General features: G+C 42.7%; 1 protein-coding gene and 1 non-coding gene across 4 annotated transcripts in view; one reads left to right on the top strand and one right to left on the bottom strand.

Annotated features, from left to right (window-relative positions):
- The window catches only part of LOC101050040 (transport and Golgi organization protein 6 homolog), a 151224-nt gene that overhangs the window by 51067 nt on the left and 76197 nt on the right, over positions 1-23960 (bottom strand). For all 3 annotated transcript variants that reach the window (XM_074392472.1, XM_074392471.1, XM_074392473.1), the window contains 3 exons: positions 18694-18828; positions 6795-7310; positions 3746-3803 (listed from right to left, as the gene is read on the bottom strand). In XM_074392472.1, coding sequence (XP_074248573.1) covers positions 3746-3803; positions 6795-7310; positions 18694-18828 — 709 coding nt within the window. The remainder of the gene's footprint in view (positions 1-3745; positions 3804-6794; positions 7311-18693; positions 18829-23960) is intronic.
- LOC141583106 (U7 small nuclear RNA) lies at positions 8033-8096 on the top strand. Its single transcript, XR_012515861.1, has one exon. It is a non-coding gene; the product is annotated as a U7 small nuclear RNA (small nuclear RNA).

Raw genomic sequence — 23960 nt, 5'->3', positions numbered from 1 at the left:
ACTACTGACCTCAGGTGATCCACCCACCCCAGCCTCCCAAAGTGTTGGAATTGCAGGTGTGAGCCACAGGGTAATTTGTTAAATATCAATAACTGACAGAATCAGCCTACTCAAGCTTCTGATCTGACAAGTTACAGAGATCACCACATTATTACCCAGTCATCCAACAGTAGATATAATAGTGATGATTCTGATGATAACAACACAAAAGTATTAATAGTTAACACATATTAAACACTGCATGCTAAGCAATTGCAAGGAATTAACTCCTTTAATCCTAGTATTAATCCCCTTTTATAAATAAACATTTTATTACAGAATAGTTATCTTACTATTATATATGTTACATATGTGTGGTATATTTGCCACAATTAATGAACGAATAGTAACACTTTATTATCAACCAAAGTTTATAATTTATTCAAATTTCCTTAGTTTTCCCCTAATGTCCTTTTGGTTTGTTTGTTTGTGAGATGGAGTCTCAATCTGAAGTGCAGTGCCCAGACTGAAGTGCAGTGGCACAATCTCAGGTCACTGCAACCTCTGCCTCCTGGGTTCAAATGAATCTGGTGTCTCAGCCTCCTCCAAGTAGCTGAGACTACAGGCGCCCACCACCATACCGGTCTAACTTTTTTGTATGTGTTTTTTTATAGAGATGGGGTTTTACCATGTTGGCTAGGGTGGCTGCAAACTCCTGACCTCAAGTTATCCTCTTGCTTCGGCCTCCCAAAGTGCTTGGGATTACAAAGCGTGAGCCACAGTGCCCAGCCCTAATGTCCTTTTTCTGTTTCAGAATCCCATCTATCACATTACATTTAGTCATCATATCTCCTTAGGCTCTGACAATTTTAGCTCTCTCCTCTTTTATTAAAATTTATTTTATTTTTTTGTTAACAATTTTATCGAGATATAACTCACATACCATACAATTCACCCATTTAAAGTGAGTAACTCGGCTGGGTATGGTGGCTGATGCCTGTACTCAGGAGGCTGAGACACAAGAATCGCTCGAGTCCAGGAGGCAGAAGTTGCAGTGGGCTGAGATTGTACCATGCACTCCAGCCTGCGTGACATTGTGAGACTGTGTCTCAAAAACAAAAAAAAAGTGCAGCTGGGTGTGGTGGCTCACACCTGTAATCTTAGCACTTTGGGAGGCTGAGGTGGGTGGATCACGAGGTCAAGAGATTGAAACCATCCTGGCCAACATGGTGAAACCCTGTCTCTATTAAAAATACAAAAATTGCCGGGCACGGTGGCTCAAGCCTGTAATCCCAGCACTTTGGGAGGCCGAGGCGAGTGGATCACGAGGTCAAGAGATCGAGACTATCCTGGTCAACAGGGTGAAACCCCATCTCTACTAAAAATACAAAAAATTAGCTGGGCATGGTGGCGCATGCCTGTAGTCCCAGCTACTCAGGAGGCTGAGGCAGGAGAATTGCTTGAACCCAGGAGGTGGAGGTTGCGGTGAGCCGAGATTGCGCCATTGCACTCCACCCTGGGTAACAAGAGCGAAACTCCATCTCAAAAAAAAAAAGAAAAAAAAAATACAAAAATTAACTGGGTGTGGTGGAACATGCGCCTGTAGTCCTAGCTACTTGGGAGGCTAAGACAGGAGAATCGCCTGAACCTGGGAGGCCAGGGTTGCAGTGAGCCAAGATCACGCTTCTGCACTCCAGCCTGATGACAGAGCAAGATTCTATCCCCCCCACCAAAAAAAAAAAAATGTGGATAACTCAATGGTTTCCTAGCATACTCAGAGTTGTGCAACTGTCACTCCAATGAATCTTGTAGCATTTCATCACCCCAAAAAGAAATCTTGTATCCTTTACCTATCACCCCCAACTATTTCTCCTTTACCCCAGCCCTAGGCAAGCACTAATTTACTTTGTCTCTAAAAATTTGCGTATTCTGGACATTTCATATATTTGGAATCATATAAAATGTAGTATTGGCCAGGCGTGGTGGCTCACGCCTGTAATCTTAGCACTTTAAGAGGCTGAGGCAGGCAGATCACCTGAGGTCAGGAGTTCAAGACCAGCCTGGCCAACATGGTAAAACCCTGTCTTAAAAAAATGTAGTATTTTGTGATCAGTTTCTTTCACTTACCATGTTTTTTTTTTTTTTTTTTTTGAGACGGAGTTTCGCTCTTGTTACCCAGGCTGGAGTGCAATGGCGCGATCTCGGCTCACCGCAACCTCCGCCTCCCGGGTTCAGACAATTCTCCTGCCTCAGCCTCCTGAGTAGCTGGGATTACAGGCACGAGCCACCATGCCCAGCTAATTTTTTTGTATTTTTAGTAGAGACGGGGTTTCACCATGTTGACCAGGATGGTCTCGATCTCTCGACCTCGTGATCCACCCGCCTCGGCCTCCCAAAGTGCTGGGATTACAGGCTTGAGCCACCGCGCCCGGCCCCACTTACCATGTTTTAAAGGTTCATCCATGTTATAGTATGTATCAGTCCTTCAATGATTTTTACGGCCAATAATATTCCATTGCCTGTATATACCACATATAGTTTATCTATTCATGAACTGATGGTTGGTTGAGCTATTTCCACCTCTTAGCTATTGTGAAAAATACTGCTGTGAACATTCACATACAACGTTTTATGCAGACATATGTTTTCATTTATCAGGTCTATTCCTAGGAGTGGAATTGCTGGGCCAAGTAGTAACTCTATGTTTATCTTTTTGAAGAACTGCCAGACTGTTTTCCAAAGTGGCAGTACCATTTTACATTCCCATTTAGTCCTTTTTTCACAGATAACAAAAAATTGAACCCCACAGGGACTAAGTAATTTGCCAAAGCATCATAATAGGGTGGTGGTCCACCCAGGTGGTCTGCTGACTATACGCCGCTGATGGAGCCAAGGGAAACTGAGTTAACTCTGCTCTCACCATGTCTGCTTCTGGCCCTTTTGGGAAGGGTGCCTTATTCTCTACATCCTCTCTAGATTTGGAGCCCACGAGTTAATCGGGATGTGGAGAACAACAAGGAATCATAAAATGAGAAATAAAGTTATTGCAAAAAATGTTTTGATAAGAAAATACTTAATACCTGAGGTTTTTTTTTAGCTTAACAAGAGAGCAAAGGTGCATATAGACAGTAGTTGAGGCCAAGTGTGGTGGCTCATGCCTGTAATCCCAGCACTTTGGAAGGCCAAGGTGAGTGGATCACTGGAGGTCAGGAGTTCAAGACCAGCCTGATCAACATGGTGAAACCTTATCTCTACCAAAAATATAAAAAATTAGCTGGGTGTGGTGGGAGGCACCTGTAATCCTAGCTACTTGGGAGGCTGAAGCAAGAGAGTCACTGGAACTCAGGAGGCAGAGGTTATGGTGAGCCAAGTTCATTACCACTGCATTCCAGCCTGGGTGACAATGAGACTCTGTCTCAAAAAAAGAGAGAGTAGCTGACTAACATAAAAGGTTAATGTAATAAGAGTTCATGTGTGAGTCATTCTTTACCTCCTTGAATTAGAAGAAATACAATTTAACCTATAGAATAAGTAAACATAATAAAAACTTCCTCATCATTATGAGACACTGAAACTCTATAGGGACCCTTTGGAAACCCTCCAGGAACATTATTATTATGACTTACAATGTCCTAGCTAGGAGGCAGGAAGTAGACAAAATGTAGTCTCATGGCCCTAGGATTTCAGAAATTTTGTGCAAATAAATATGAACATGATACATTCTTTGGTCCACAGACTCAAAGTCCTTTAACCAGGACTGACTTACCCTGAATTGCAGATAGATATACAAAAGTGTCTTCATGTTCCAAGTTTTCCAAGAATATCTGGAACCACAAAATACAACAGTGATAAGATTTACAAAGAACAAGGAAGATTTAAGAGACTCCCTTATCAGCAGTTCAAAAGCGTAAATGTTTTGCTTCTTGTTTGTCTTAGCTAGGAACTGGTCTGACAGAGTTTTATGGGGGAAACGGCTTATACGTTTGAAGTTCCATTTTTATAACCATTAAAAAAAGGGTAGAGATTGGGGGTGATACTTGTATTCTTCCAGCAATAGTCCTGGAAACCAATGGAAGAACAATCCTCAACATTTTTTCAGTGACAGCCACGGTGAACAACATTCTCACATATGGCATGCCAGACTACAGGCTGTGACACACAAGAGACAAGGTTTGGGGTTATGTGCAATGGATGGCACATTTGCTGCAATTTAATCCTTTTCTCTTGTACTCACAAAGCATATGGATGTGCAAGTGAGACAGAGAGATTATTGAGATAACTTTGAATCTAATTTATTTTTGAAAATCCTGTAAATTTCAGCACTTTAATTGACATTAGTAACAAATTACTCTCAAAATATCTTATAATTTAGGAACCTATCAGGGGTATCAGCTACAGTGAATACAGCTTATCTGGAAGATACTACATGACATGTTAGGTTTAGACCCCAACACGAGAGCCAGAGAAAGGAAGACGGAAGTGTCTGCTCTATAAATAATGCTGTGTTCTTTGCTGGCACAGTGATTCTTGACATCAACTTGATGCTGCTGGTCTTTACATCTTAAGTATGTAAGGAGAGCCTAAAATTACCCCAGTTAGGAAGATGGCCAGGTTGGAAGGTAGGGAATCTTTTATAAAGTAAGGGAAGCTTAATTTAGGGTAATGGCCATGGAAATAAAGAGGATAAAATATATTTGACAGACTTCTTGGGGGCTGGGCGTGGTGGCTCACACCTGTAATCCCAGCACTTTGGGAGGCTGAGGCAGGCAGATCAGGTCAGGAGATTGAGACCACCCTGCCTAACACGGTGAAAACCTGTCTCTACTAAAAACAGAAAAAAATAGCTGGGTGTGGTGGCATGTGCCTGTAGTCCCAGCTACTTGGGAGGCTGAGACAATAAATGGCTTGAACTCAGGAGGCGGAGGTTGCAGTGGGCTGAGATCACGCCACTGTACTCCAGCCTGTGCGACAGAACAAGACTCCATCTCAAAAATAAAAAAGAAAGACTTTTTGGAAAAAAGAATTGACAGGACTTGGTAACCAACTATGTACAGCAGATGAAGGTTTAATGAAGCTAAAAAAAATTCCAAGATCTTCATTGCGTTCACCTTCAAATAGGTTTGTGTAAAAGAATATTTTAAGTAATTACTCAAAGAAGATATATATTTGAGGTTTTCAGTAATACTTCCGTGACAGCAAACCCTTGCTATATTTCTGTGCCTTGCTTTTCTTATCTGTAAAATGGGGATAATACCAATACTGCAGTTGTTGTGAGGATTAGAGACAGTATCTATAAATATGGCCTGGCTCAATAAACAGTAGTCATTATTATTATACAATTGGTTCCAATAATTTGTTTACTAAAAATAAATGTTTAAATCAGAATTATAATTCTTTTTTTTTTTTTGAGACAGAGTTTCGCTCTTGTTACCCAGGCTGGAGTGCAATGGCGCGATCTCGGCTCACCGCAACCTCCGCCTCCTGGGTTCAGGCAATTCTCCTGCCTCAGCCTCCTGAGTAGCTGGGATTACAGGCACGAGCCACCATGCCCAGCTAATTTTTTTGTATTTTTAGTAGAGACGGGGTTTCACCATGTTGACCAGGATGGTCTCGATCTCTTGACCTTGTGATCCACCCGCCTCGGCCTCCCAAAGTGCTGGGATTACAGGCTTGAGCCACCGCGCCCGGCCCTAGAATTATAATTCTTAAACTAATGGCTAGGGCATATAGAAGAGGTCATGTCATCGTCATCGTCGTCATCATCATCATCATCATCATCATCATCATCATCACAACTGAGGCTCAGAAAGTTCAAATGTCTAAGAAACTGATCTGGGATGTGATCCCAGGGAGTAATCTCTAGACCCCTTGCTCTTAATCTCTAAGCCATACTGAGGTCAGGACAAATTCCACAAAAGGGAAAAGATCCCTAGCTAAGCACACATATTCTCCCACATAAATCTATAATTTAAAGAATGGCTTTTGGCCAGGTGCAGTGGCTCATGCCTGTAATCCCAGCACTTTGGGAGGCCAAGGTGGGCGGATCACTTGATGTCAGGAGTTCAAGACCAGCCTGGCCAACATGGTGAAACCTGTCTCAACTAAAAGTACAAAAATTAGCTGGATGTGGTAGTGGGCACCTGTAATTCCAGCTACTTGGGAGGCTGAGGCAGAAGAATTACTTGAACCCAGGAGGTGGAAGTTGCAATGAGCCAAGATCATGCCACTGCATTCTAGCCTGGGTGACAGAGCAAGACCCTCTTGCAAAAAAAAAAAAAACAAAAAACAAGAGAAGAGAAAAAAAGAACAGCTTTTCACCATGATGAAGGGAAAGAAGAGGGGAGGAGACCCAGTTTTGCCCAATGCCCCACTCAAGGTGCCAGAGAAAACACGTGGCTTATCTGGGCTGGGTTGCAGTGATAAAGCAGACCTTTTTATCAGAAAAGGTACTTTCCCATCTCTGGGAATTTGCTCATGCTGTCCTACCCCTCTTTCATCTGCTCAGACTTCATCAGTTGTTAAGGCCATATTAAGATCTATATCCTCCAGAAGATTTCAACTTTCTCTTTTTCCTGACTGCCCACAGCATTTCTTGTGTGCAAAAATTTTGGCCTTTGGCTCATATTCAATTGAGGAGTTTAAGTCTTTCCTGCGTTTAAGTGTTGCCTCCTAACAGACATCATAAATTTCTGGATGGTGGTCCAGAACAGCACTTGACACATAGTCTAGGCTCCAAAAATACTTGAGTTGGATGAATGCTCCTGGATGGCTGCCCCACCCTGTGCCCATGTGTCTTTACAGTGTGTTCTACTCACCTTGAGAAGCTTCTCTTGCATCTCAAGGGCTTTTGCTTCTCTCTGCTCTATCCAGCGGGAAAGAGTACGCAGGGCAGCAGCCCGTGTTGGAATTTGGGGATCATAAGCCGATAAAAGAACCTCTTGGAGCTGTTCTGTGGTTATGATTCCAGATTTCTCGCTTATAGTAGTGCTGGGCTCATTGACTCCATGAGGAGTGACTGGAGCATCTGATTGCAGACCTGTCTGGGGGGCTATTCCATGGCTCTGCTGTTGTTCAAGGTGGCTATGAGCTACATCAGTGTGTCTTTCATGACTGCTTTGTTGCGGCTCTTCTGTTTTCCCTTCTGGATCTTTTTTGTTCAATGTACTTTGGGCAGCCATGCTGACGGCCTCAGTAGCAAAGGCTCCATGGGTAGAGATGGTGATGCGGAGATCAACAGCGAGTTCTTGGATGACAGGATCAGGGTATGTGTTGGATACCTTCTCCAACAGAGGCAGCAGCTGCTTCAGAACAGCAAAATCACTTGACTTCAACTACAAAATGAAGTAAAAAATGCCAAACCCAAATTAACATAGCAAATGTCAATATGACCTGAGCACGAGGAAAAATATTCTGAGAAAAAGGGGCAGGGATCAAATCTTGCTCAGGGTGTAATCAGTGTATTACCTGGGTCCAGCACTCAATACTATCTGTTGAATAATCAAACCTTACATATATTGAACACTTATCATGTGCAGGTTCTTTTCAGAGATCACACACACACATATACATGCACAGAGGCACACAGGCACATATTCATATTCCTATCATGTAATGACTATTATTACCTACATTTTAAACAGGTGGAACAGAACAGTTAAATAACATGTCCAAGGTCACAAACTGGAAGATAGTAAGATGTGAACTCAAGAAACTGGGATCAGAGTCCACATTCTTACCCAATAGCCTACACAGTATTACACAATGTGTAGGGTATTGGGTAAGAATGGGGACTCTAATCCCAGATCTACACTTTAGATCAAGTAGTAAAGAACAGCTTTATCCCTCGAAAAGATAAAGCTGTTCTTAACTACATGATCTGAAGTGGCTGGTTAGTATACAAGTGCACCATAGATCTGGAAGGAAGGGATCAGGGAGACAACAGGCAGAAAGGGATTTCTTCTGGAAAATGGAAGTGAAAATTATATAACATTTTATTCTTCATGGAAGCTTTGTCCGAATAATGTCATATGCTTTACTAGTAAGAAAGGTGCATGAGTGCTACAGCTCTTTTAGAATTTGCCTAGCAGGTTTCCTGGTCTTCACTGGAAAGTGCCCCCCTCACCCACTGCCACGCAAAGGTATATGTGCAACCAGTGAAAAGTAAGAATCGGCCATGTGCAGTGGCTCACACCTATAAATTCCAGCACTTTTGGAGGTCAAGGCGGGAGGATCAACTGAGGTTGGGAGTTCGAGACCAGCCTGACCAATGTGGAGAAACCCCATCTCTGCTAAAAAAAAAATACAAAATTAGCCAGGTGTGGTGACACATGCCTGTAATCCTAGCTACTCTGGAGGCTGAGGCAGGAGAATCACTTAAACCCAGGAGGCGGAGGTTGCAGTGAACTGAGATTGCATCATTGTACTCTAGCCTGGGCAACGAGAGAAATCCCATCTCCAAAAAAAAAAAAAAAAGAAAAAAGAAAAGAAAAGTAAGAATCAATGGTAATATTTTTCTGTTTGAAAACACTGGAAAAATTATCAGATGAGGCTTCATGAGGCCCTAAAAATTTGAATACCTTAAGGATCTTAAATTCTTTTTATTTTTTTCTTTTCCTTTTGGAAATGGAGTCTTGCTTTGTTGCCTAGGCTGGTGTATAATGGTGTGATCTCAGCTCACTACAACCTCTGCCTCCCAGGTTCAAGTGATTCTCCTGCCTCAGCCTCCTGGGTAGCTGGGATTACAGGTGCCCACCACCACACCTGGTTAATTTTTTGTATTTTTTGGTAGAGGTGGGGTTTCACCATGTTGGCCAGGCTGGTCTTGAACACCTGACCTCAGGTGATCCACCTGCCTCAGCCTCCCAAAGTGCTGGGATTACAGGTGTGAGCCACCACGCCTGGCTTAAATCCTTTTTAGAAGAAGGAAGAGTATTCACTACTTAACTATTCATTCACTCACTTCATTATCCAACCAACCAATCAATTAACCAACTAACCATTTTTGTAGAACCTAGATAACTTCTTATTTTATACTGTAAGTCCACAGATTTGTTACTGTTCATTGTTTCCACCACTGTCCTCCAAGTAAATGAAGATTTAAGGTAGATGTCAGGTTTGTATCTTAGAGTTTCAAGTATACACTCAGATTGCTTTGTTTACATATTTACTAATGCAAAATCAACATATGGTAGAATTTCTACCTTCACAGAATGTAAGTTTTTCTTCATGTGCAAAACAACTGACATTCTGAGGTTACCATATCTTTTTTTTTTTTTTTTTTTTTTTTTTTTTTGAGACGGAGTTTCGCTCTTGTTACCCAGGCTGGAGTGCAATGGCGCGATCTCGGCTCACCGCAACCTCCGCCTCCTGGGTTCAGGCAATTCTCCTGCCTCAGCCTCCTGAGTAGCTGGGATTACAGGCATGCACCACCATGCCCAGCTAATTTTTTGTATTTTTAGTAGAGACGGGGTTTCACCATGTTGACCAGGTTGGTCTCGATCTCTCGACCTCGTGATCCACCCGCCTCGGCCTCCCAAAGTGCTGGGATTACAGGCTTGAGCCACCGCGCCCGGCGGTTACCATATCTTAAGGGAAGAAGAGAGTACATTTACAAAGCAAAGACATATGTTATTTAAGAAAATTTTTTGGCCGGGCACGGTGGCTCAAACCTGTAATCCCAGCACTTTGGGAGGCCAAGGCAGGTGGATCACGAGGTCAAGAGATCAAGACCATCCTGGTCAACGAGGTGAAACCCCGTCTCTACTAAAAATACAAAAAATTAGCTGGGCATGGTGGTGCGTGCCTGTGATCCCAGCTACTTAGGAGGCTGAGGTAGGAGAACTGCCTGAACCCGGGAGGCGGAGGTTGCGGTGAGCCGAGATGGTGCCATTGCACTCCAGCCTGGGTAACGAGCGAAACTCCGCCTCAAAAAAAAAAAAAAAAAAAAAAAAGAAAATTTTTTTTCTGGAATCTATGTGGCACTGGAACAAAATTGAGTGTAGGGTATTGGGTACACCCTATTTTTTTTTTTTTTTTTTTTTTTTTGAGATGGAGTCTAGCTCTGCTACCCAGGCTAGAGTGCAGTGGCATGATCTCAGCTCATTGCAACTTCTACCTCCCAGGTTCAAACAATTGTCCTGCCTCAGCCTCCCCAGTAGCTGGGATTACAGGCACTTGCCACCACACCCAGCTAATTTTTTGTATTTCAGTAGAGATGGGGTTTCACCATGTTGGCCAGGCTGGTCTGGAACTCTGAACCTCAGGTGATCTGCCCACCTCGGCCTCCCAAAGTGCTGGGATTACAGGTGTGAGCCACCGTGCCCAGCTGAGACATCTTCAAATAATTTTACTTATTATCATTATGCTAAACTTCATTCAGTGCCTCTGTTGTATTGTGGACTTTTTTTTTTTTTTTTTTTTGAGACGGAGTTTCGCTCTTGTTACCCAGGCTGGAGTGCAATGGCGTGATCTCGGCTCACTGCGACCTCTGCCTCCTGGGTTCAGGCAATTCTCCTGCCTCAGCCTCCTGAGTAGCTGGGATTACAGGCATGCGCCACAATGCCCAGCTGATTTTTTGTATTTTTAGTAGAGACGTGGTTTCACCATGTTGACCAGGATGGTCTCGATCTCTTGACCTCGTGATCCACCCGCCTCGGCCTCCCAAAGTGCTGGGATTACAGGCTTGAGCCACAGTGCCCGGCCATATTGTGGACTTTTTTTTAAAGCATCTAAAATGAGAATATTTACTGTTATCTGTGTCTATTTAGCCTCTCATTCATTTATCTTCTATATAACAATTTCCTCTAAAATAAAAACCAGCCAAGACAAATAGATCAACGGAACAGAATAGAAAGGCCAGAAACAGACCCACATAAATAGAGTCAACTGAACTTTGGCAAAGGAGCAAAGGCTTTAAATGGAAAAAAAATAATCTTTTTTTAAAAATTGGAACAAGTGTCAGTAGAAAAGACTTTTTTTCAACAACTGGTGCTGGAACAACTGGCATGCACGCGCAAAAAAACAAACAAAAAAAAACTAGACACAGACCTTGCACCTTGCACAAAAATTAACTGGAAATGGATCATAAACCTAACTGTAAAATACAAAACTATAAAGTGCCTACAAGTTAACATAGTAGAAAATTGAGATAACCTCTTAAAAGCAACGACCTTTGGCTGGGTGTGGTGGCTCACGCCTATAATCCCAGCACTTTGGGGAGGCCGAGGCGGGTGGATACAAGGTCGAGAGATGGAGACCATCCTGGTCAACATGGTGAAACCTCATCTCTACTAAAAATACAAAAATTAGCTGGGCATGGTGGTGTGTGCCTGTAGTCCTAGTTACTCGGGAGGCTGAGGCAGGAGAATTGCTTGAACCCAGGAGGCGGAGGTTGCAGCTGAGATCACACCATTGCACTCCAGCCTGGGTAACAAGAAGTGAAACGCCATCTCAGAAAAAAAAAAGCAATGACTTTTTTTTTTTTTTTTTTAAAGACGAGGTTTCACCATGTTGGTCAGGCTGGTCTTGAACTCCTGACCTCAGGTGATCCGCCCGCCTTGGCCTCCAAAGTGCTTGGATTACAGGCGTGAGCCACCACGCCCGGCCAATGACATTTTAAATACAACATCAAAGGCACAATCTATGAAACAGTTAATAAACTAGACCTTATTAAAGTTAAAAATGTCTGCTCTGCAAAGGAAACTGTCAAGGGAATGAGAAGACAAACTACAGAATGAGATAAAATAATTGTAAAAGACGTATCTGAAAACGAACTAAGATCTGAAATACACAAAGAACTTTTAAAGCTCAAGAATAAGAAAATGAGCAACCTGATTTTAAATGGGCAAAAGGCCTAAACAGATAGGTCTACCAAAGAAGATATACAGATGACAAATAAGCACAGGCAGACATATTCAATGTCATAAGTCATTAAGGAATTGCAAATCTTTTTTTTTCTGAGACAGACTCTTGCTCTATTTCCTAGGCTGGAGTACAGTGGCACAATCTTGGTTTACTGCAACCTCCACCTCCCAGGTTCAAGTGATTCTCCTGCCTCAGCCTCCTGAGTAGCTGGGACTACAGGTGTGGCCACCATGCCTGGCTAATTTTTGTATTTTTAGTAGAGACAGGGTTTTGCCATGTTTCCCAGGCTGGCCTCAAACTCTTGACCTCATGTGACCTGCCTGCCTTGGTCTCCCAAAGTACTGGGATTATAGGCGTGAGGCAACGTGCCCAGTGGGAACTGTAAATTAAAACTACAATGAGATGTCACTATATACCTATTAGAATAGCCAAATCCAAAACAGTGACAACACCAAATGCCGGTGAAGATGTGGAACAATGGGAACTCTCATTTGTTGCTGGTGGGAATGCAAAATAATATAGTCACTTTGGCAGAGAATGTGGCAGTATCTTACAAAATTAAATACACTCTTACCATGTGATCCAGGGATTGAACTCTTTGCATTCTAGATCTTCAGAAGCACTTGGATCAAATGCTTGAAAGAACTGAAAACTTACGCCCACACAAAAACCTGCTCATGGTTGTTTATAGCAGCTCTAGTCATAATTGCCAAAACCTGAAGCAACCAAGATGTCCTTCATTAGGTGAATGGATAAGTAAACTGTGGTATATCCGTACAATGGACTATTACTCAACACTAAAAATAAATGAGCTAGCAAGCCATGAAAAGACACGGAGGAACCTGAAATGTATATTACTAAGTGAAAGAAGTCAATCTGAAGGGCTATATGTTGTATGATTCCAACTATATGTGGTGAAACCCTGTTTTTACTAAAAATACAAAAATTAGCCGTGTGTGGTGGCACATGCCTGTAATCCTAGCTACTCGGGAGGCAGAGGCAGGAGAATGGCTTGAACCCAGGAGGCAGAGGCTGTGGTGAGCCAAGATCGGGTAACCACATTCCAGCCTGGGCAACAGAGCAAGACTCCATATCAAAAACAAAAACAAAAAAACTGAGGATGGATTGCTAGGGCTTGGATTTAAGATAGTGGTTGTGGAAGAGACCCTGCCCTCTACAAAGAAGCTTATCAGAACCTGGATGGAAGCAAGAGTAGAGCATGTGTATATTAAAAAAAACAAACAAACAAAAAAACAAACAAAAAAACAAGATTTTAATATATTCCTGACAGTCCCTATATAGTAAAAGATTTATTGTGAAAATCAGATGAAGTAAGAATTTTGTCAGCTATAAAGCTCTACACAAATACAAGAAAACCAAATGGTAATCATAGTATACAAATTTCTTTCATAGTTTTTATGTGCAAGGTGGTTGAGCAACAATTTATTATCCATGTATTACATAAAGAACACTAGAGAGGTCTCAGTAGTAAATCAATTTAGCATAAGAGCAATGTGCTTAATTCCTCCCCTACTCTCACTGTCTAGTCTCAAGGCCCAGAATGCATGTAGGAAAGAGGTAGAGCAAAATCTAGTGTAAAGCCTACGATCATAAAAAATAATACACTATCATAAAAACCATTTTTTTTTTTTTTTTTTTTTAGACAGAGTTTCGCTCTTTTTACCCAGGCTGGAGTGCAATGGCGCGATCTCGGCTCACCGCAACCTCCGCCTCCTGGGCTCAGGCAATTCTCCTGCCTCAGCCTCCCGAGTAGCTGGGATTCCAGGCACGCGCCACCATGCCCAGCTAATTTTTTTGTATTTTTAGTAGAGACGGGGTTTCACCATGTGGACCAGGATGCTCTCGATCTCTTGACCTCGTGATCCACCCGCCTCGGCCTCCCAAAGTGCTGGGATTACAGGCTTGAGCCACCGCGCCCGGCCCATAAAAACCATATTTTAAATATAATGATTGAATCTTTGCCTAAAATTCATGAAATTGGCTAGGTAGTTGTCTGCCAGTTATCCTGGAAGATTCTGAATCTTTGGAAGCATTTGGATCAAATGCTTGTAGTAATTTAAAACAAATGAAAGCCTTCTTCACAGGCCACTGGTGTCAATATACATCACTTTATAGAAATTATATAAAGCAGCCTGGCATGATGGCTCATGGCTGTAAATCTCAGCACTTTGGGAGGTTGAGGCGGGAGAATCACTTGAGGCCAGGAGTTCAAGACCAGCCTGGTCAACATAGTGAAACCCTATCTTTACCAAAAATAAAAAAATTAGCCAGGTGTGGTGGCGCACCTGTAGTCCTAGCTACTCAGGAGGCTGAGGCAGGAGAATTGCTTAAACCCAGGAGCCAAGACTGCACCATTGCACTGTAGCCTGGGCAACAAAGTAAGACTCCATCTTGAAAAAAAATTTTTTTTTTTTGCTTTTTTTTTCACTCTTATTGCCTAGGCCGGAGTGCAAAGGCACAATCTTGGTTCACTGCAACCTCTGCCTCCCATGTTCAAGCAATTTTCCTGCCTCAGCCTCCCAAGTAGCTGGGATTACAGGCATGTGCCACCACACCTGGATAATTTGTATTTTTGGTAGAGACAGGGTTTCTTCATGTTGGTCAGGCTGGTCTTGAACTCCCGACCTCAGGTGATCTGCCTGCCTTGGCCTCCCGAAGTGTTGAGATTACAAGTGTGAGCCACCATGCCTGGTCAAAGCTCTGAAAATCTTTAACAATGTGTAAAAATGAACACAATGAAGACAATTCCAGAAATAGATAGTTTAATCTCAAAAGCAAAAAGAATTAGAGGGAACTAGTCAGCTTAGTTAACTGGAAAGTCACTTTCTTTTTTTTTTTTTTTTTTTTGAGACGGAGTTTCGCTCTTGTTACCCAGGCTGGAGTGCAATGGCGCGATCTCGGCTCACCGCAACCTCCGCCTCCTGGGCTCAGGCAATTCTCCTGCCTCAGCCTCCTAAGTAGCTGGGATTACAGGCATGCACCACCACGCCCAGCTAGTTTTTTGTATTTTTAGTAGAGACGGGGTTTCACCATGTTGACCAGGATGGTCTCGATCTTTCGACCTCGTGATCCACCCGCCTCGGCCTCCCAAAGTGCTGGGATTACAGGCTTGAGCCACCGCGCCCGGCCAAGGGCTGTGTTTTTAAACTTTCTGAAGGCCATGCCCTTTTGATAAACAAAACAAAACAAAATTCATGCCTCCTTAGTTAGACATTGATCTTTCCTTCTTCCTTTTATTCTTCCTTCCATTTATCCATCCATTCACACACTGTTTTTTTTTTTTTTTTTTTTTTTTTTTGAGACGGAGTTTCGCTCTTGTTACCCAGGCTGGAGTGCAATGGCGCGATCTCGGCTCACCGCAACCTCCACCTCCTGGGTTCAGGCAATTCTCTTGCCTCAGCCTCCTGAGTAGCTGGGATTATAGGCACGTGCCACCATGCCCAGCTAATTTTTTGTATTTTTAGTAGAGACGGGGTTTCACCATGTTGACCAGGATGGTCTCGATCTCTCGACCTCGTGATCCACCCGCCTCGGCCTCCCAAAGTGCTGGGATTACAGGCTGAGCCACCAAGCCTGGCCCAACACACTGTTAATTAAGTACCTACTGTGGCAGGTTTATGAAATATGGCAGAAAGTAAGAAATCTCTAAGAGAGGCTGCTTGAAAGCAACAGTAATTAAGAAGAATTATCGGCTCTTTGGAGCTCTACATAACAGCTGGAAATAATGGAAGTTTTCCCAAGCAGCATACCCAAATCAGGCTCAGTGAAGAAAAGAAAGGACAGCATTCTAACTGAGTTAACCAATTTGCCTCACCAGCATGCAACAGATTTCAGCGGCTCTTCCCTCTCTACCTTTCCTCCATTCTGCATTAGACCTCTAGCTTGCTTACCACTACTTCCGCCCCAGCCTCTGTTTGCAATGATTCTAATATGTAAGTCAACAGCACCTAAAACACAGTCTATGCTCATGGTAACCTTTTTGCCAAAGAGTCTGAGCAATGGCCTTTGATCAAAAACATGACCAAAACAGTATAGAGTAAGACCAAGATAAAGACCCCTTCCCCTTTAGAGAAGAGATGCGCCTTTTCTCTCCCAATAATGAACCCTCACCCCAATAGAATCTAGATTTAAAGATTTGGAGCCCAGCTTTTAACCAGAGGCTCTGGTGTCTCCCTGGAACAACATGATCTTGGTTTTTCCTAAAGAAGGTCTAGAATGGTCTGCTCAGCTTCGTGCTTTAGAGACCAACCCACAATGTAACATCATGCAGAAATTGCTTCTTGAGGGGACAAAGAAGAGTAACCAATATGTAATACTTCTGGTGGTGGCTAACTCTGAAATTTAAAAAATTGAGCCTGGAATTACAGTGATCTTGTCATCAGTCTTAAATATACACATTTTCCAAATTAACTTCTCTTCCCAGACACAATGTTCTAATAATCACTTTGATTACATAAATAAGAGAGAAAAGAAAGAAAGAGAGAAAGAAAGAAATTAAGTAGGTAGGTTGGTTCAGATGATGTTATATTCTTTTTTCATTAGCCAAAACAACAAATCCTAATAAGGATTGGAAAAAAACAGTATAATGTTAGCCTGACAAAGATTGACTGAAAACATAATTTAGAACCATGATATAGTTTTTCTAACACAAAGAAAATCCAGCATTACTCTAGAAGCCACTTACAAATCCATGATTCAAACAGAAAAAAGGCAGTAGATCTAGGGCAAAGGTATAAGGGGTGACATGCTATGTTCACTTGACTAACTGCAAAGTCAGAGGAATGCCGGATGTAGTCAGTGAGTCAGGATGGCTCACGGAAAGGCAGGGGCCTGCAACGCATAACCTTTACATCGGTCAGGTGAGTCTCTCTTAGAACACAACTAACGTGCACAGCTGGCCCTCCAACAGTGGGCTCCTAGAAAGGGAAATGGAGATTTCTGTGATATATCTTTCATTTGGGATGTGATTCGAAATGATAAGTACAGAGAAGCGAGAAAAAAAAACAAAACTGCACTCTCACCTTATGGAAAAACACTATTCAAATTAACAGTCAACAAGAAAAACTAAAATCAATTTGGCTAACTAAATCCAGTAAGAACATGACTTAAGAAAAATAATTCCAGCCGGGTGTAGTTGCTCACGCCTGTAATCCTAGCACTTCGGGAGGCTGAGGCAGGCAGATCACCGGAGGTCAGGGGTTCAAGACCAGCCTGGCCAACACGGCAAAACCCTGTCTCTCCTGAAAATACAAAAATTAGCTGGGTGGGGTGGTGCATGTCTGTAATCCCAGCTACTTGGGAAGCTGAGGCTGCAGTGAGTTAAGATCATGCCACCACATTCTAGCCTGGGTAACAGAGTAAGAATCCAGCGCAAACAAAAAAGAAAAGAAAAGAAAAGAAAAGAAAAGAAAAATGATTCAATTGACCAACCTTTCCTTGATAGTTCTAATAGCAAGGGTATATTATGGCTCTAGAAAATGAACCAAATGCTTTTTTTTTTTTTTAAACAACATGGAAAATATATAATTATTAGTGCTAAGTAAATCTACCAAGAAATGGGCTTTACACTAATAACAGGCCCAGATAAAACTCCTTTTCCTTTTAGACAGGCTAGTGAAAGGCATATTCTAATATATCAAGAATAAGAATCAGACTTGAATCCTCAAACTCAAAAATCCATTCCCAGAGGGTATCCTACTCATTGCTAAGGGTTATGAGCAGGCTAGCTTCAGGGTGGATTTCATAAGACTCACACTAAGACTATTCTGCTTTCCTGCAGACTCCTCACCTAACTAGGTATGTAATTAGCCAGTCACACACACATGCATGGTCTAGCCCTTGTCTATCTTTTGTCCTTGCTGGCATGCTCTTCCCCTTGGTCTCTACAATTCACCAACACCAGTCTTCTATCAGTGTCTCACATATACCAAGCTCTTTGCTGCTTCTAAGCATGATGTTTCCCTTAATTGGAAGAGTTTCCTTCATCTGCACCCTACACACACCCACACTGCTATTCATCCTTCAAATCTTATCTTATGCTTACACTTCCTCAGTGGAAATCTTCCCAGCCTAGGTTAGATGTTACGTGCTCTTGGTACCTGCCACTTCTCTTTTGAGGCCCTTCAATCAATCCTAAGTTTATTTCTGAACAGTCATTTAGTGTGTGACTTCCTTACTGGACTGAAATTTCATGAAGGTCTGCCTTGTCTCCTGCTGTATTCCCAGCACCCTAGCTCAGTATGTGTGGCACACAAGTATGCAATATGTACTGTTTAAAAAAATAAATTTAAAAATTATAAATTGGGTATCCATTTTTGGGGAAAAAAATTAGGTATGTAAAAGACATACACACTTAAAAGTGGCTGGAAGCAAAGCTTTAACACACTACATGGTATGTGTTGAAGAATAAATCCTGTGCTAAAATGGAACATTCAAAATAGATGGATCCTATGCAGCCAGCAGGCTACTAAGGATTTTCCCCAACAAGAGTAGCAGAAACAAGGGCTGAGCTTTGGAGACTGAGGGCCAGAAAATCTAGTATTCACCTCAGATGCAAAACACCAGGCTACATGTTTCCAAATTAAGATTGTAACAAGTAGAAAGGACCCTGCCCTTCTGATAGTGAAGCCTATTCAGGTGACAAAGTGGAAACAGTGCAACTTTTTTGTCCTCTGCTTTGGAGAGAATTCTCACTAACAGACTAACTTCTTTATCCTGGTTCTCCTATGTACAACATCCATTCTTATTTCTCACAAGGGTATGGAAAGGAAACAACTGGTATTTGTCTTATCCCTTCCCTCCATTTGAGCTTGGCTCATGTCTACAACTCACCTGAACAGCTCCTCCCAGAATGACAGCCACCAGCCCCATGGACATGCTCAGTGTCTGTGATTCGACGGTGCTTTCTGCCTGATGGGCCAAGCTTGCACAGGCTCTCTGCAATGTTGCTGCTACAAAGTCCACCACCTACCAAAAAAAGGAAATGGAGAATCAGTGAGGAATAAAAAAAAGAAAAATCAAAATTCTTTTTACACCTTATGTTGACATCCTCATCTTCTTCATCTACATCATGATAGCAAAAACCATCCATAACAACTGCTACTTACCATGCAGGTGTGATGTTCAGTGTTTTGCTTTTTTTTTTTTTTTTTAAACATTTACTGGTTTATTATAAAGGTTATTACAAAGGACACAGATGAACAGACAGATGGATAGGACAAGCCAGTGGGGATGGAGCATCCATGCATTCTCTGGTCTAGCCCTGCTTCCAGCATCTCCACGTGTTCAGCAAGCAGGAAGCTCCCAAGGGTTTCACATGTACAATGTCACTTAGTTCTCATATCAACTGTATGAGGTCAGTACTATTATCCTCATTATAAAATGCAGAATCTGAGACTTTAAAATGGTTAAGGCCATATGCTTAATAAATGAGAAAGCCTATTTATACTTTTCCAAATGTTTTAATATGCTACTCCAACTTCCTTTACTTTTCATGAATCTTGTCTGAAAATTCAAAAGCAAAATGACTTGTAAATTAACTCAAAATCGATCACAGACTTAAATGCAAAATACAAAACTATAAACTCCTAGAAGATAACACGGAAAATCTAGATGACCTTGAGGGTGGTGATGACTTTTCAGATACAACACCAAAGGCACAATCTGTGAAAGAAAGAAATGATAAGCTGGACTTTACTGAAGTTAAAAATTCCTGCTCTGCAAAAGAGGCTGTCAAGAGAACATAAACAGAAGCCACAGACTGGGAGAAAATATTCACCCAAAACAGTCTGACAAGGGACTGTTTTCCAAAATTTACAGAGAACTCTTAAAGCTCAACAATAAGAAAACCTGGATTGGGCTGGGCGCGGTGGCTCACGCCTATAATCCCAGCACTTTGGGAGGCCGAGGCAGGTGGATCACAAGGTCAAGAGATCCAGACCATCCTGGTCAACATGGTGAAACCCCGCCTCAACTAAAAATACAAAAATTAGCTGGGCGTGGTGGTGCACGCCTGTAGTCCCAGCTACTTGGGAGGCTGAGTCAGGAGGATTGCGTGAACCCAGGAGACGGAAGTTGTGGAGAGGCAAGATTGTGCCATTGCACTCCAGCCTGGGTAACAAAAGCAAAACTCCGTCTCAAAAAAAAAAAGAAAGAGAGAAAACCTGGATTGGGCACAGTGGCTCATGCCTGTTATCCCAGCACTTTGGGAGGCTGAGGTAGGTAGATCGTTTGAGATTAGGAGTTTAGAGCAGCCTGGCCAACATGGTGAAACCCTGTCTCTACCAAAAAAATACAAAAAAATTATCTGGGCATGGTGGCGCATGCCTGTAGTCTCAGCTATTTAGGAGGCTAAGGTGGGAGAATTGCTTGAACCGTGAGGCGGAGGTTGCAGTGAGCTGAGATAGCACCACTGCACTCTAGCCTAACCCTGTCTCAAAAAAAAAAAAAAAAAAAAAAAAAAAAGAAAAGAAAAGAAAAAGAAAAAATTAGCTGGGAATAATGGCAAATGCCTATAGTCCCAGCTACTCAGGAGACTGAGGTAGGAGGACTGCTTGAGCCCAGAAGGTCAAGGCTGCTGCAAGCCATGATGGTGTCACTGCACTCCAGCCTGTGTGACAGAGAGAGATCCTATCTAGAAAAGAAAAGAAAAAGAAACAGCCCAATTAAAAATGAGCAAAAGTCCCGAACAGACATCTCACCAAAGAAAATATATGGGCCGGGCGCAGTGGCTCAAGCCTGTAATCCCAGCACTTTGGGAGGCCAAGGTGGGTGGATCACGAGGTCAAGAGATCGAGACCATCCTGGTCAACATGGTGAAACCCCATCTCTACTAAAAATACAAAAAAATTAGCTGGGCATGGTGGCGCGTGCCTGTAATCCCAGCTACTCAGGAGGCTGAGGCAGGAGAACTGCCTGAACCCAGGAGGCGGAGGTTGCGGTGAGCCGAGATCGCACCATTGCACTCCAGCTTGGGTAACAAGAGCAAAACTCCGTCTCAAAAAAAAAAAAAAAAAAAAAGAAAATATATGGATGGCAAAAAAGCATATGAAAAGATGCCCCACATCCTCTGTCATTAGAGAACTGGAAATTAAAGCATTAGTGATATACCTTTACACACCTAATAGAATGGCCAAAATCCAGAGCACTGATTTCACCAGGAATGCTGGTGAGAATACAGAGCAACAAGAGCTCTCATTCATTCATTGCTGCTGGGAATGCAAAATTGTACAGCCACTTGGCAGACAGCTTGGCAGTTTCTTATAAAACATACTCTCACCATACAATCTAGCCTTTGCTGGCCTTGATATTTATCCAAATGAGTTGAAAACTTACATGCACACAACAACCTGCACATGGTGGTTTATAGCAGCTCTAGTCATAATTGTTAAAACTTGAAAGTAACCCAGATGTCCTTCAGTAGGTGAATGCATCAATACATTGTGGTACATCCAAACAATGGAAAAATAGCACCAAAAAATGGGCAATCAAGCCATGAAAAGATATGGAGGAACCTTAAATGCATATTAAGAGAAAGAAGCCAAGCTGAAAAGGCTAGATGCTATATGATTTCAATTATATGACATTTTAGGAGAAGCAAAACTACAGAGACCGTAAAAAAATCAAAGGTGGCCAGGGGTTAGGAGAGAGGGAGGACAGAACAGGTAGAGCAAGAGGATTTTTAGGGTGGGGAAACTATTCTGTATGATACTGTCATTGTGGATACATGGCATTACAAATTTGTCCAAATCCATAGGCTGTACAACACCAAGAGTGAGCCCTAGTGTGAACTATGGACTCTGGGTGGTGATGTGTCATGTAGATTGATCAGCTGTAAGAAATGCATCACTTGGGTGGGAGACGTTAACAATGGGGGAGGCTATGTTGTTTGAGTGCAGGGAGTATAAGGGAAATCTGTCCCTACTGTTCAATTTTGTTGTGAATCTAAAACTGCTCTAAAAAATAAACTTTCTTTATAAAAAATGACCTGTTACTTTTTGAATATGACAGAGGGTCATAGATCTGCTTCTCAAAAGGAGGTTTCCTCCTCAGGGATTCCCACCCCTCTTCGTCCGCCACATTTTGACAGTCTAATTCTAGTAAGCAAAGAATGGAGGGGTGGTGTTCAGTTTCATCTAGAAGACAATGTCCTCAAACAATCTGTACAAATGATCAACAGTAGTGGTCCCGAACCTTTTTGGCACCAGGAACTGGTTTCATGGAAAGCGATTTTTCCACATACTGGGGTTGGCAGGGGCAGGAGGGGGAGAGGGGCGGGAAATGGTTTCAGGATGAAATTGTTCCACCTCAGATCATTAGGAGTTAGATTCTCATAAGGACTGTGCAACCTAGATCCCTTGCGTGCACAGTTCGCAACAGGGTTTGCGCTCCTGTGAGAATCTAATGCTGTTGATCTGACAAGAGGCAGCGCTCAGGTGGTAATGCTCACTTGTGCTGTGCTCAACTCCAGCTATGCGGCTTGGTTTCCAACAGGCCATGGAGCAGTACCAGTCTGTGGCCTGGGGGTTGGAGACCCCTGATCCAGTCTTTTTTTTAAGTATTAAATATTTTAAAGGATTAAGATTGTTCCTAGACAACATTTTCATAGCATTTGGCTAACAACTAATCTTTAAGTAGAATTAATTTAGTCAGCATCATTTTCAATGCATTTGTATTAATCACCTTAAGTAGAAACACCTTTGAATAAATGACAGTACACAATACACATGCGTGCACACACACACACGCATACTTAGGATTAATGACTCAAAAGACAGAAATCATTTTAGAAATGGAAAGGCTGAGAAGGTCATAATAAGCCTTCAAATAACATGCAAGCTTGCATGTTTAATTATCTGGACAAATCACATGCTGTGCTAGAATCTTTATTGCAAGCTTAAAGTCAGGAGAATGGCTTGTTAACACTTGTCTTCTGAAGCAAGGCAGGAAACTAGAAAGGTTATTAAAAGTTCCACTTACGAGAATGAACATGCTGGTTATGACAGTTTTCACCACCTCCTCCACCCCTAAGACTTTATTCATACTAGAGGATAAGGACACTGGCCGTTTCTAGAGAAACTAGGTAGAAACTGTTTCTACCATCTTGGGTCACCTATTTTGCCTCCAGGGAGTTTTCTAAAACACTCCTTGGCTGGGAACAGTGGCTAATGCCTGTAATCCTAATACTTTGGGAGGCCAGGTAGGAGATTACTTTAGGCCAGGAGTTCAAGACCAGCCTGGCAACAAATTAAAAAATTAGCCGGGCGCGGTGGCTCAAGCCTGTAATCCCAGCACTTTGGGAGGCTGAGGCGAGTGGATCATGAGGTCAAGAGCTCGAGACCATCCTGGTCAACATGGTGAAACCCCGTCTCTACTAAAGGTGCAAAAAATGAGCTGAGCATGGTGGCGCGTGCCTGTAATCCCAGCTACTCCGGAGGCTGAGGCAGGAGAATTGCCTGAGCCCAGGAGGCGGAGGTTGTGGTGAGCCGAGATCGCGGCATTGCACTCCAGCCTGGGTAACAAGAGCGAAACTCCGTCTCAAAAAAAAAAAAAAAAAAAAATTAGCCAGGCACAGTGGCATGTACCTGTAGTCCTGGTGGTTACTCAGGAAGCTGAGTTGGGAGAATCACTTGAGCCAAGGAGTTCGAGGTTGCAGTGAGCTGTGATTGCACCACTGTACTCCAGCCTGGGTGACAGAGTGAGACCCTGTCTCTAACAACAATAACAAAATATAAATAAAGCATTCCTTGTTTATATTTAGCTTTCATTTCAGCACAAGTATTCTTTTTTTTTTTTTTTTTTTTTTTGAGACGGAGTTTCGCTCTTGTTACCCAGGCTGGAGTGCAATGGCGCGATCTCGGCTCACCGCAACCTCCGCCTCCTGGGCTCAGGCAATTCTCCTGCCTCAGCCTCCTGAGTAGCTGGGATCACAGGCACGCACCACCACGCCCAGCTAGTTTTTTGTATTTTTAGTAGAGACGGGGTTTCACCATGTTGACCAGGATGGTCTCGATCTCTCGACCTCGTGATCCACCCGCCTCGGCCTCCCAAAGTGCTGGGATTACAGGCATGAGCCACCGCGCCCGGCACAAGTATTCTTA

This window comes from Saimiri boliviensis (assembly GCF_048565385.1).
Source record: "Saimiri boliviensis isolate mSaiBol1 chromosome 1 unlocalized genomic scaffold, mSaiBol1.pri SUPER_1_unloc_4, whole genome shotgun sequence".
Taxonomy (NCBI): domain Eukaryota; kingdom Metazoa; phylum Chordata; class Mammalia; order Primates; family Cebidae; genus Saimiri; species Saimiri boliviensis.
This window is presented reverse-complemented; position numbering and strand designations above follow the sequence as displayed.